At 39.7% G+C, this 13,797-nt stretch overlaps 2 protein-coding genes across 11 annotated transcripts in view; one reads left to right on the top strand and one right to left on the bottom strand.

Annotated features, from left to right (window-relative positions):
* Positions 1-10,116, top strand: part of AOPEP (aminopeptidase O (putative)) — a 180,662-nt gene extending 170,546 nt beyond the window's left edge. For 6 of the 8 annotated variants that reach the window (XR_013394626.1, XR_013394627.1, XR_013394624.1 and 3 more), the window contains 3 exons: positions 1,457-1,543; positions 5,391-5,593; positions 8,225-10,116. Coding sequence is in view for 1 of the 8 variants with exons in the window: in XM_077936063.1 (XP_077792189.1) it covers positions 1,457-1,543; positions 5,391-5,531 (228 nt within the window). In the remaining 7 variants the exon portion in view is untranslated. The remainder of the gene's footprint in view (positions 1-1,456; positions 1,544-5,390; positions 5,594-8,224) is intronic. The other 2 variants (XR_013394625.1, XM_077936063.1) reach the window with 2 other exon arrangements.
* Positions 7,417-13,797, bottom strand: part of FANCC (FA complementation group C) — a 72,028-nt gene continuing 65,647 nt past the window's right edge. Inside the window, exons 17-18 of one of the 3 annotated variants that reach the window (XR_013394629.1) lie at positions 11,763-11,882; positions 7,417-10,515 (exon numbers count right to left, since the gene is read on the bottom strand). The gene's annotated coding sequence lies outside the window, so the exon portion shown is untranslated. Of the gene's footprint in view, positions 11,883-13,797 lie in introns of all 3 variants that reach the window. The other 2 variants (XR_013394630.1, XR_013394628.1) reach the window with 2 other exon arrangements.

The following is a 13,797-nucleotide window of genomic DNA, read 5'->3' as shown; positions in this document are numbered from 1 at the left end:
TGGCATCTTCACTGTTTGCCCCTGCACTAACATGGAAACTGCTTCCTTGTGGTGCCATACCATAAGCCAACTGTTGGGTTAGGACCAACATGATCGAACCTGTCCAGTTGCTTCATTCACACACATTGTCAGTGACCTGATTGCACAATAGGACAGCAGCTCCCATCTTGGTTTTCATCATTCAAGCCATTTCTGTGAAAGAGTCCAGGCCCACTGCCCAGACTCATTGACAGTACCCCCTTCCCAAGCAATGTTGCGGAATAATCACCATTCCCCCTCCCTCCCTCCATGGATTTACCTCCCACGTTTTAATTTTTTTCATGGCTGTGCTGCCTCTTCTATTTTTGTGGTTTGTGTGTATGTTATAGGGACGTAGGTGGCGCTGTGGGTTAAACCACAGAGCCTAGGACTTGCTGATCAGAAGGTCAGCGGTTCGAATCCCTGCGATGGGGTGAGCTCCCATTGCTCGGTCCCTGCTCCTGCCAACCTAGCAGTTCGAAAGCACGTCAAAGTGCAAGTAGATAAATAGGTACCACTCCGGCGGGAAGGTAAACGGTGTTTCCGTGCGCTGCTCTGGTTTGCCAGAAACGGCTTAGTCATGCTGGCCACATGACCCAGAAGCTGTACACTGGCTCCCTCAGCCAATAAAGCGAGATGAGCGCCGCAACCCCAGAGTTGGCCACAACTGGACCTAATGGTCAGGGGTCCCTTTACCTTTATGTATGTTATATACATTGCTCTTTCTATTCTGTAATGTTATAATGGGCTGTTTCCATCTTGGAAAGGCAACTTATCAGTGCTATGAATACATAAACCCCTGGTGGATGCTGACCAGCAGGGCCATTTCCATTCCTTTCACCATACCTGCCAGTCATATAAAGCTTGGGCTTCCAAGTATAAGCTGGCTGTGACAGCTCCAGTCACTAGCAGTGTGCAATCGTACTTAGCTATGAGTGATTGCCAAAGAAGAAGCAGCCCTCTAACACTGATGGCACAGTTTCTTCCTCTGAGCAGTCTTATCAGCCCCAACTGTGCAGAGAAAGCTATTTCATCACACTATTTTGCAATATTTCATTTTAAACACTGACCTGTTAAAAAGAATCAGTTTGAGAGATAATAAATAATTTAATGAAATAAGGCATTTCAGTATAAAACTATTTTGTAAGTTATTATATATCAATACAATTCATTTGCCAGTGTTCCTATCTATATATATTGGTTATTGTAACAATCCTGGAGAGGGGTTATTTAGAATTTCAGTGTTTTTCATTAAGCCACATTTTATGTTTAGTATGTCTGGTTAGTATTAATGGTCTGTCAGGGAGAAGTGCTTGATGGCCAAGTTCTGAAGATGGCAACTGGTGTTAAAAATAGGAAACTGCGTTTTAATGAGCTTTATTTAACCAGTTGTAGTTTCTGAAGCTAATCTTTTACTTTTCTTTCTCATTTGCTAAAGGTTCGACATCGATGGTGTGAGCTTGTTATCAAACATAAATACACAGCAGGGTATGTTGATGTTGAGAAATTCCTCAAGGAAGACCAGGTCAGTACTATTTATTAACATTTGCATTTAGCCAGAGTATCATAGGTATGTGAGTGTTGGTATCTTGAAATAAGGACAGATGAAACTGCTTATTTTATGAACAAATTTCCTTGATTCGTTTTTGTACAAGAATACATTTTTGACTGGAGCACTACAACATAAAATTTGGAGGCAAGGAAATTTCAAAGGGTAGCTGCATTTCAATTCCGCGTTTTGTTTCGTGGTGTGAAATGTAGTTCACATTAAAAATGTGAGGCAAACTGATTTCTCCCCCACTGCTCATTGGAAATTACCCTTAAATGGTCCCACCAATAAATCCTATTGTACAGTGGTACCTCGCAAGACGAATGCCTCGCAAGACAAAAAACTCGCTAGACGAAAGGGTTTTTTGTTTTTTGAGCTGCTTCGCAAGACGATTTTCCCTATGGGCTTGCTTCGCAAGACGGAAACGTCTTGCAAGTTTGTTTCCTTTTTCTTAACACCGTTAATACAGTTGCCACTTGACTTCGAGGAGCAACTCATAGAACGCGGTGTGGTAGCCTTTTTTGAGGTTTTTAAAGACTTTGGTGATTTTTGAAGCTTTTCCAAAACTTTCCCGACACCGTGCTTCGCAAGACGAAAAAAATCGCAAGATGACAAAACTCGCGGAACGAATTAATTTCGTCTTGCGAGGCACCACTGTATTTGTCATAACTTGTGTGGACCACATCAGCAGCCTTCTGATAGCAGCGTTGCTACTGAATGGGGGAAGGGGTGAGGCAGCAAGGTCTGGGCTAAAAACGCTACTAGAGACCCTGAGGCAAATATTTGGCTGGTTACTTAAACTCTGCACCCCTTAGCCTAACTCTTGGTCACTTGCAATTCTCCTCTGTTTCTGACTTCAGCAGTGGCCAGCCAAAGGTACTTAGGATTAGACAAGTTCAGCCCCTAACATCAGAGCAGCTCAGTTCAATAGTAGTTGGACATTGCTGGGCCCCTGAAAGCTGCAGAATCCACTAGCTTGTAGCAATATACAGATATCTTGCCCTGAGCCCATGGGATAAAGTATCATCCAGGTTATTTCAGTTGCTTGGTTTGTTCCCCTGCCTGCATGTCCAGACCTTAAATAAGGACACTTTACAACATTTTAGCGTAGATTAATTATATTAAAACCATGTTTCAGATTTTTTAAAAGAAGCAATATTCATGCCAATTGGAAAAATAATTATGTCTCAAGTAGGCATAGTGTCATTATGATTTTGAAATAATTTTCCATTTGTTTTTCTATGTATAATACTTCCATGAAGGGTTCCATGAAGCATTGTGCTTTCATAGAAGTAGCCTCTGCAATTTTCCAGATCTCCCTCTTCAGAACACATATACTGTATATTTATATTTGTGGCTGTTTGAGGAGTAGAACTCCTGACACCAAAGCTGCAGATAACTATTGGTCCTTTATTTCAATCATCTCCAAGAACGTGTGCAATCTATGGAATGATAATGCATGAAACTGAAGTCTTATGTGTTTTCCAGTATTGAAAGGGGACTTGGTTGTTTCAAAAGTCTGAAGAAAATGCAAATGCAACCATTAACATTTAGAGTAACAGAACCAGCAGTGTTTACTAAATTTTGATGTTTGAGTTATGGCTCATGGAATAGTCAATCAGAATGAGAACTCTCAGTGTCGGTTTTACTTTCCAATTTGGCAGTAAGTGGTAGGTTGGTGGAATCTTACCACGGAAGTAACTTGCCAACAGAAGGGCTTTTTTCCCAGCCGGAACTCACCAGAACTCAGTTCTGGCACTTCTCAGGTGGGCGCCATTTCCATTCTAAGAGAACAAGGGAGGTGTTCATGGTGAGTTCCAGCACCTCTTTTTCCAGAAAAACAGCACTGACCAATACTGTTTCCCCTAGATGTTAAATACATACTAGTCAGTCAGTATTTGTAACAGAGATGTCCCCAAAAGTTTTATGTCTATTGTTCTATTGCAGTTTGCAGAGTAACTGTTAACTATTCTACTGAAACTAGTGCAATTTTCATAGCAAGAACACAAGAATCACCTTGTTAGGTCAAACCAGGAGGCCATCTAAGACAACAGTGGCTAGCCAGGTGCCCCTGGGAAGCAATATTTTAGGAAATCATGAAGCTAGTTCCCCACTCTGGATTGTTCCTAGCATACTGTTTGATACATGGAGGTTCCAGTCATTGAGTTAGAGCTATGAACTATTAATTTGTCTCATACTTCCTTCATCACTGCAGGGGTGGATCTATGGACTTGCAGCTGTTGGGCTCCAATCCCCATCAGCCAATACCAATACGATCAGTGGTTAGGGATGATGGTTGCTGGAGTCCAGCTACAATGGGAGGACCACAGATTCCCCTCCACTAGTGACTGGTATCATAGACTGTGGTGAATCTTGACTACAGCTTGTGGTTTGTGTAGGACAGGCAAATCATGAGCCTAGGTTTGTATGTAACACTAAGCCAAGCCATGGTTTAGCCCCAGGTAGCAGAGCAGCAGCAGGACCAGAGGAAGAGTGCTGCAGGAAGCTGTACATGTGCTCATTTTCACTAAGACAATTTGGATTAGTGTTACACATGAACTGGGACACTGCATGCTTTTGAATTTTAATACTTTTCAGTTTCTCCCCTTATACTTTTACAGTGTCCATGATTTTATACAGTGCTTCCTTGGCATCCAACTATAAGCAATGCGTTAAAAACGCCTGTAGTTTTTCAAAAGTTAGAAGTGCCTATATAACCATCTATTATAACTCCAGGATCTTATTTTGAAGTGGTTCAAACCAGTTTAGATCCCATCCAAATGCATATGGAGCTAGGGTTTTTATTAAGTTTCTGTGACCATTCTGTTGCCTAATCACTCAGTTTGGATATATGCTGTTGCAACTGCTCACAATTTGAGGATTTGCCATCATAAATAATCTAGAATCACATGCTAATTTGACTTTCCATTAATCTCTTTTCAGATCATTTTTAAAAATTAAATCGCACTGATTTTAGTAACAGCGCCTTCAGAAATCCAACTGCTTATACCTCTTCATTGCAAAAATTGTCTATTTTTACCCTCTGTTTTCTGTCTTTTAACTAGATTCTGGCCCAAAGCCAGTGACTGAAACTAATAGAGTTGTTGAAGTTTTGAAAAAATGACATAACATATTCATATGTATTAAATGCACAACTGCATGAGAAAAAGTGAAATTTTAGTTAATAATATGGCTACCTAAGTTTTGCAAAACGTGACTTCTTAGCTATATGCCTCCCACTTCTAGAACCAACTCTGCAAGTTCTAGAAAATGGAAATAGATATTAGTCTGTATCCATAATAAATTGCTTGCTTGCTTCCAACTGCAATCAACCAGATTTTTAAAATTCCCCATGGTTGCAGCAGGCATGATCTTGTATTTTCAGGATAGTACAGAATTACTGTCTGGGTGCAAAAAGGTTCTGTAAAAATATTTCAGTAGAAGACTTAAGTTTTATTCCAGTGAGGCTCACTTGGCTATAAAGATTTTGACTTTTCAATCTCAACTACAAAAAAAATGTTATAACATATTATATAGAATATTATTAATATTCTGAGTAGACCAATTGACATTACTGGGCATGGCTAACATAGAACTATTAAATTACAGTGGATCTACTTTGAGTAGACTATAGTAGGAAATAACTTTGTGGGTTTCCAGTTCTGTTATGCTTTTTAAAAAGTCTTACAAAGAACCCTGAAAGTTCTTAGGATTAAAACTTGTGCATGTTTAAATTGTAAGTTTGGTACAGCTGCTGTTACCTTGAAAAGCATCACACTGGAATTGATTATATTATAGGATTATTGTTTTCTTCCTCTTTCAGGCAATGGGTGTCTACCTATATGGAGAGTTAATGGTGAATGAGGATGCAAAACAACAAGAAATTGCACGTAAAAGTTTTGCCACAACCCGTGACCAAATGGATGCGTCCTCCGCTAAAGTAGTGGCAGAGATGTTGTTTTGATGAGGTGGTTTTTCTTTCCCAGATAGTTCATTTCTCAGGGGAAGAAAATAGTTTATGAATGAGTAAGTTTATTTATCAAAACCTAAAATCTCTTAAAATCCTCAAAGTAAAGAAAGCTATCCAGAGAGGGAGCTGTGTTAAAAAGTAGGATGATAATAATAGGGTAAAATCATAAAAGATGGCCAAGAATGTTTCAATGTAAGTTTTTGAAAGCAACTAAAAAGTTTTTGAAAGCAACTAAAAAGTATCTGTATTTCTATGAGCAAGCAAATATTTTGAAATCTGGACTCTAAGATTGTTATAGTGTATCATATGCAAACTGTGATCAAAACATAGAACACTTGAGGCTGAAAAGAATCCGCACAATTTTTACATATGTTTGGAGCATGTGAGAATGGCAAGTGTTATAGCTTATAGCTTACATTCTTACATAGTTGCTGGTATCTTTGACGGGAGCTCCCAGCAAATAAAAATTACCTATGCTCTTCTAAATACATGTAATATTTGGATATATCTGTGGAGGAAATAGGTAACTTTTTTATTGTATTTAATTGGTTTAACATGAACCTTTTTAATGCCTCATTTGAGGCAGGATTGCCAAGGGAAAATAACAACTTTATATCAAGTTGAACATCATTTTGCTGGCCAGTTTTTGGAGTACCAGGTGAGGGTTGGACATTTCTTATATATGGCTTTTGGAGCAGCCTGAACCCATTTATAAATCATCGGCGTTCCCTCAGTTTTTATGTGATCAGCATGTTGTGTAATGCTAAATAGAACTGGTCTTAGCCATCCTATGGTGGGCATTTTGACAGCCTGTGATGCAGTTGGACAAACAGCCTGTGATGTGGTTGGGCAAACATCCCTTAACGTTTAATCAATGCATTAAACAGCAACTATTTTAATACTGTCGTAAGTGGATAATTTACTCTGAAATATTTCCCCTTTTCTATTTGGTTTATTGTTATACAGAGTAATTAAAGTTTAGTAGAAGGATCCTTTCCAGGCTAGTATTCCTAGGTTTTCATTTAATGAGGTTAACAATTTAAAAGACACAATTCATTTGCATTGTTCACATAACTTTTAAACGAGGTAGTATTAAAAGACCAACCAGTAACAAAATTGTTCCACTAGAAATGAATGCTTAGGAAAGGATGCACCAGGATATAAAAAGTGTTAATTGTGTCTGTGTATTTTTATTTTTTGTACAGTGGTACCCCGCAAGATGAACGCCTCGCAAGACGGAAAACCCGCTAGACGAAAGGGTTTTCCGTTTTGGAGGCGCTTCGCAAAACGAATTTCCCTATGGGCTTGCTTCGCAAGACGAAAGCCCATAGGGAAATCTCCGGGACAGCGGGGAAGCGCAGCGCGTCTTCCCCACTGTCCTTGGACCTCTTCCCGCCGCCCGGCTTCGGAACGGAGCTCTGAAGCCAGGCGGCGGGGCGGGAACTCCTCCTCCCGCCGCCCGGCTTCAGAACGATGCTCCGAAGCCGGGCGGCGGGGCGGGAACGCCTCCTCCCGCCGCCCGGCTTCGGATGGCTTTCCCGAAGACTTGTGGTGGGAGGAGGGTTTTCCTTCCCACCGCCAACATTCAGAATGCTGTTCTGAATGTTGGCGGTGGGAAGGAAAAACCCTCCTCCCACGCAAGCCCCGGGAACAGAGGGAAAGCGCTGCGCGCCTTCCCCTCTGTTCCCGTACCTGTCCTGAAGGCTTGCGGTGGGGAGAAAAGCCCTTCTCCGCACCGCCAGCCTGGCAAGCGGTTTCCCTAGGAACGCATTAATTGATTTTCAATGCATTCCTATGGGAAACCGTGCTTCGCAAGACGAAAAACTCGCAAGAAGAAAAAACTTGCGGAACGAATTAATTTCGTCTTGCGAGGCACCACTGTAGAAAGGGCTGCTCTGGTTATGAGGTTGAATATGGAAAATCTTGTTCTTCATATGGGGGGGGGACAAAGATATACCAAATAAACTGGTGGGCTTTGCTTACAAACATATATTCAAGCTTGGCTTCTGGTTAATGTAGACTATAAGGAACTAGCAAAATGTGATTTGATAACGTGTTCAGTTTCACCTTAATTTATTTAGAACAGAGTCAGAAATTCAAATTTCAAATGGGTTATTCTTCTACTGTGTGAGCAATTCATTCAATCCACCACCCTAATTTTTTTTAATTAAAAATAACAATTTATATTAAGAACACTTAACTCTGTTGGCAATAGAATACTCTTCATACTGTTTTATGAACTTTTTTATACTGTTTTATAGAGCTGATAAGTATGATTTGTTTTGAGTAGCCCAAATGGTGAGCCAACGAATATTCTAGCATGTAAACGAAATGAGTGAAAAGATTAGCTTTTTCAAGTTATCTTGATGGAAAAGAGAAAAGCCACCCACATTTCCTTCGTTTTGGTTGTTTGGGTTCCTGGCATGCTGATTTGTGACTTAAGATTAAAATCACATTGCCAGGGATTACCACATAACCATGACATTGGCATCTGTAACTGCATGTAGGTATGGCAATCTCCTATCCATACTGTTGGAACCCCTGAATCTACTTCTCCTAAAAATGTACAGACAAGTCACTGAAGGACTTCAGCTGCTATTGTAACTATGTTCAGATGAAGACCTCTCTAGCGAGGTGCAGAGCTTAGCTGATTGGTGAACAGTGACTGATTTCCTCTTTGTTCACAGTGGCTAAGTTCTGCACCTGAAGAGAAGGTGAGATGGAAAACTCTCTTAAAATGTTGACTGCTGCTGTAGTAGTATCATAGCACATGTTTTCCTGGAATCTAGGTTGCAGATTGTAACAGGCGAAGAAGCTGTGGGAAAGATGCAAACCCTGTACCCTTCCTCCTGCCAAGAATGCAAAGAATCCACGTGAGAAAACACCCTTGCTTGGCTACAGTATAGAAGTAATCAATAACTGTGGAAGAGCCTAATGCTAAAAAGTATTGTATTTTATAAAAGAGTGTGCCGTTCTTAAAGCAGCCCCAATGGGTGCAAAGTCCAGTGTGTATATTATTGATATTAAATGGCTGTTTCTTATTGGAACTGTCCCCTTGCAGCAGATACTGTTCCTGGCTGTCGATGGACCCGTCCTCCGGTGCCTACTGAGCTGATATCAGTTCTGATTTTATATACTGGCTCAGTTCAGCAGGAACAGGAGTCGAGCCCTAAAGCAAAAAAGATTCTTTTCTAAATGCACAGACGTCTATGAAAACCTAACTCTTACTTCATGTCTGAAACCAAAGATAGAGCAGACCAGTACTTTGATGTGGATCACAAACAAATCCTTACATGGACTACATGCCATGCTCCTGCAAAAGGAGCTAGTAGCTTTGCCAGTGGGTGGGTGAGGTATGTGTAGGCTGTGTCAAGTTAGGATTACTCCTTCAATGAGGAAGCATCCTGGCTACTTCATTCTGGCATTCAACCTACTAGTTGCTATTTTCTGAACAGGGGAAGAATGTTTTGTTGTTGCTCTTCTTTCCAATTAAAATATATTTTCAAGGAAGCTGTGCTAGCGGTCACAGAATAATACTGTGGTGTGACTTTTTATACTATGCTGTGGAATACTGGACCTGATGTCTTCTCAAGTTACATTCAGCCTTATGACAGAGCATGTGACATTCACATGGATATCAAGTTCCAGTTTCTACTCCATTACATCTGTTGCGATTCTCTCCCACTTCATGCATACAAGGAAAATGAGATTGAGAGAGATGCCCGCTTTCAAGAAGGATAGTAAAGAAAAGCCATCCCCTACATTACTGAACTTTTTTACAAGCATTCCTTCACTGTGACAGAGTAATAAGTTTTACCACTGTTTCCCTTGCAGGAAAGATCAGAGACTTTTAATGTATCTTCTAGCAAAGGCTGGTGGTACTAAGATTTCATTGACCTTGGACATCAAAGGAACAATTTATGTGACTGCTAAAACAATCAGCTGACAAACATTTTACCCCATACTTTTCTTTGCCAGAGGGTAATGGCAATGAAGCAGGAAAAAACTCCAACATCCCCTCACTTCTGTAAGTGTCTGTGGCGCCAACTTATTATCTGCCAGAAGACACTTTATTGTAATATTTATCATGAGGTATTATGCAAACCAGGCCAGAAAATCATCGGAGACAGATTTATTTAAATAGGTATTTTGTACTACTTTTGCATTTAGCAAACTGATAATTAAAATCTGCTGCAAAATTTAAAGTTGGTTTGGAGCAAACAAGTAATTACTAATCTAAATTGTTAATATTGAGATTGTGGACATTTTTATCATGTTTAGCACAGCTACAGGGGAAAATAACTAGATGCAAAATGGACTCTTGGGGGATGTTTAATCTGAAGAAAACTGAAGTGACAAAGATGTCTGTCTTTCTCAAGGTCTTTTTTATGGGTAACTTATTGCCACAATATTGTGAGCACACCATTAAAACTCTTAACCATGAAATAGTGACAAGCTGGTCACATCACTTTGCTATGAATGAAGCTAATCATGTTACTTACTAATCACAGTAGTTGTGGAAGTCCTGTCTTGTAAAATAACGGCAATAAGCTTTATAAATAAACAATTTTGTAAATCACGCATGTGCCAAAGTAGTATTTTCTCCTTTGTATTTCATCTCACAATTATCAGTTGGTTTACTGATGACTACAAAAAGAGGAGGAGAGAATAATAAACCTTTATGAATGCACAAAACTAGAAACTCTCTTCCTGCTTACCTTCCTTAGGGGCATTCACCAAGTGCCCATACGCACACAAGAGAGCTTCTCTGTCTGTGGTGTCCAACTCAAAAGAGTTCAGTTCCCAAACTCTAATTAGCTGAAATATGCTCCGACAGCAGTCCTGGATTCAGTCTTCCAAATTCAGGAGAAATCTGGAGTTTGTATGGCACCATACTGAGTTACTGCAGTCACAGTTAATGTAGACCTTTTGATGTATTCAAGAAAGGATCCGCTGCATTCATGAAGCAAGTTATGCTCTATTTCACAGGGTTTTTTTTGCAGAAAATAACAAAGAGAAAGCAAGTAATTCTTTTGTTGTTCAAGTGTGAAAGATGCAAAAGCTGAGTAAGGCGACTCAAATGTATTTGCCACTGTACATGAAGGAGCTGTTGCCTTTTTTTCTGTCCTTGTGATTTTATTTTGATTTGTTAAATGTCAACATATAAATTATATTGCTGAGCATCTCTCTCAGTGCAGCCTGTTAACCTAGTGAAAAAGCATTGCCTTAAGTACAGCACCATTGTTGTCGTCATCCTCTATGGATGTTCATGTTTAGCTTATTTCACTGTCAAACAACAGGGATGTTGCCCAAGGGTTACAGTTCCTACATTGAGTTAATAATTCCCCCTCGATTACATAGATATGCCAACTTCCATTTGTTAAATAAAATAAACTTTTCCTCCCAAATATCATAACATCTCTGGTGGGCAAGAACACATTGTGCTGGCTATTATTTTGACATAACAATAGATTACGCTATACTATTGTTAACTATATGCTGGTTTGCCAGATTGGGTGGATCGGTAGTCTAAGGCAACTTCTTTGTCTCTCTGGGTTAGAGCAGCACCCTTTTTTACCATGTAAATCTCTGGATCATGGTAGTGTAGAAAAGGCAATACATCAGACATTGAGGAAGAATTCTTATATAATTGCTTAAGGCAATACAATTCATCAAATAAACTGAACTCTACAAGAGCGTATGCTACAATAAATCTTTACTTTTTAAAGGGCCACACAAGACACTGTTGTGATGAGCTGACACAGGTTAATTTTGTGGTGTCTCGCAAGTTAAGAGTTAGTTCTATGACACGTTGAAATTGAGAAAACCAATCCAGAAGTTATGCCAAATAACACAGATAGAATTGGTAAGTAGGGCTGGGCGATATCTGGTTTTCAACATCGTGATATATCAGCAGCTAAACATTGCGACTGAAGGCTGTGCTTCGCCAGCTCAGTTATTTTGAAACTGTTCTCACAGTATGGCCTACAAACCAGTGTTGGACGATGTATGAAAACATTGCCCAACCCTACTGGTAAGGTCTTTAGAGACTGTTGATGCAGTAAATTACGAATCCTAGGTTGCTTCTTCATGCACTTGTTTCTTTTCTAACAAAAATGCATTGAAGAATCTTAAGATTTCTACCACAAATTGGAATAATTCAACTTCATGTTGAGGCTATCAAAATCTAAATATAAAAGCCCATAAGGCATTACAGTAGTGTACCTATTTCCTTCTTCAGAACCAGGAGGCTTGCTTGAAGAAAACACTGCAGAGGACTTTCATTTAGCTAATGGCAGTGTAGTTTCCAAGAAGACAAAATGAGAGCAGAAATAGATGCAAGCTCTGCAAAACCATCAGGAAAAAAGAAGCAAGCATGTTTTCCAAACATAGAACTATTTGCCTGACCCAGTGCATGAAGGAGTTGTGACATAATTTACAATTAAAATTTACAAGAAACATGGAAAGTGGAGCGATGTCAAAATAGGAATAATTTAGGAATCCACAACACCATCCAGGGAATTACTGTAGTGACTTTTTTTTTTTATCCCACACTGTAACAGATGAGCTTAATTGGTTAATAAAGAGAACTACTATGATTAAACCAAAACAAGCAAAAAGCAAATTTAAAATAAACGGGAAAAACCAAATTCTTAGCAGCAATGAATTCATGAAATTGTTTTCTTTTTCCTCTCTTACTATTATTTAAAGCAAAGCAATTGCTTGGTAGGGACTATAGTACTGAAGCTTTGCTGCTGTCAGCTGAAAGTAGCCTGGGGTGTTTTGAGTTGCTTTGAGGGAGGGAGGCACAGCTTCAGCGTGAGTTAGCTGTATGATGTTGGGCATTAAAAGGCCCCAGTCAGTTTTGAGTACACTTAAGCCCTTCAGAAAGCAGCTCTAGAGGTTTTAACGCCTTTAAAAGAGTCAGACAGATGGCTGAAGGAAGATAGCCAGAATAAGCAAGGGAAACTCCTTTTTGGCATTTGCTCTCATATGGACCACCCTAATGCAAATTCCTGGAATCAAAGCTAAGGTAGCATTTGAAATTGCAACCATGAACACGTCTTTTTAAAAGTTCAGGCAAGCATTTGAAATAAAAAACACATCAGTTTTCAGGCATTAGGCTGCTTGGTAGGTGGACTTAAACAGACCCACATGTTGATGTTACTGAGAATTATGAGCACTTGAAGCACCTGCCAATATGCTGTTTTTCTAACCTTGGTGAAGACTGCAATGCACAGACTGCAAAGCGTCCAATAGTTAGTCTAGGAGCTCCACAGGTGTAGAGCAGTAGGAATAGTACATTCTCTAAATAAAGGGAGGAAAGCAATACTGCCCTGCCTCTAAATTAATATACGTATTGAAATACAAATTTTTGTAGAAAATCATATTAGAATATGCAAAGTATAATGAATAAATACACTTGTATAAAAGTTTATAATTTGTATGCATGAGTGGGAGGAGCACATGCCAATTAGAGAGCACAGGGAGAGAACTCCCCATCTTTCATCCAGCATGATTTATACATTGTTGGAAAGCTCCCTCCTCTGGCTGCCTCAATTAGGTAGAACTTCAGGCCTGTTCCACAATCTTGTGATCCAAGTTGAACCCATTAAATTCCATCCCAAAACACTGAGCTGCGCACTGAACCCACTAATTTGTAATGCAGAGCCTTCCAAACTTCTCATGTTGGGCACACACTTTTTAGACATGCATCATTTTGCGACACAGTGATTCAGTTTTGCATAATTTCATGAAATGGTAATTCACTTTTACTAGCAAACCGGAGGTGAAACTAACCCCTTTCTAGCGACATGCCTGAACACTGCAGCTGATGCACTAATGTGTCACAACACACAGTTTGGAAAGCTCTGTTGTACTGGCTGGTTTCCATATGGAGATGTCTGCTGACAAAATACCCAACATCTGAAATAGCCACATTATAGTTAGAATGGTGAAGGAAGTACTCCCTTTTCTAGATGTTTTATTGCAATATATTCCATATTTTAAGAAGTATGTGTGTGTAAGAGTTTTATTATCCACACTTTGGGACAAGTCTTGAATGGAAAGCTTGCCAAGTGAACTCAGAAATGAGTAAACATCTAAGTGCGTGCTTTCTGGGAAGTATGTCCTTTCTGTAAATAAAAAATGTGAAGGATTTCCAGACCAATCTACGATTTCTTCCCACTGAAGACTCTTAAGCTGCAAACTTGGGAACATTATGACTTGGTGCTTCTAAATATGTGAATTGACTGGTAGG

Source organism: Podarcis muralis, chromosome 11 (genome assembly GCF_964188315.1).
Source record: "Podarcis muralis chromosome 11, rPodMur119.hap1.1, whole genome shotgun sequence".
NCBI lineage: Eukaryota > Metazoa > Chordata > Lepidosauria > Squamata > Lacertidae > Podarcis > Podarcis muralis.
Note: the sequence above shows the minus strand (reverse complement) of the source record. Positions and strands in the feature narration are given on the sequence as shown.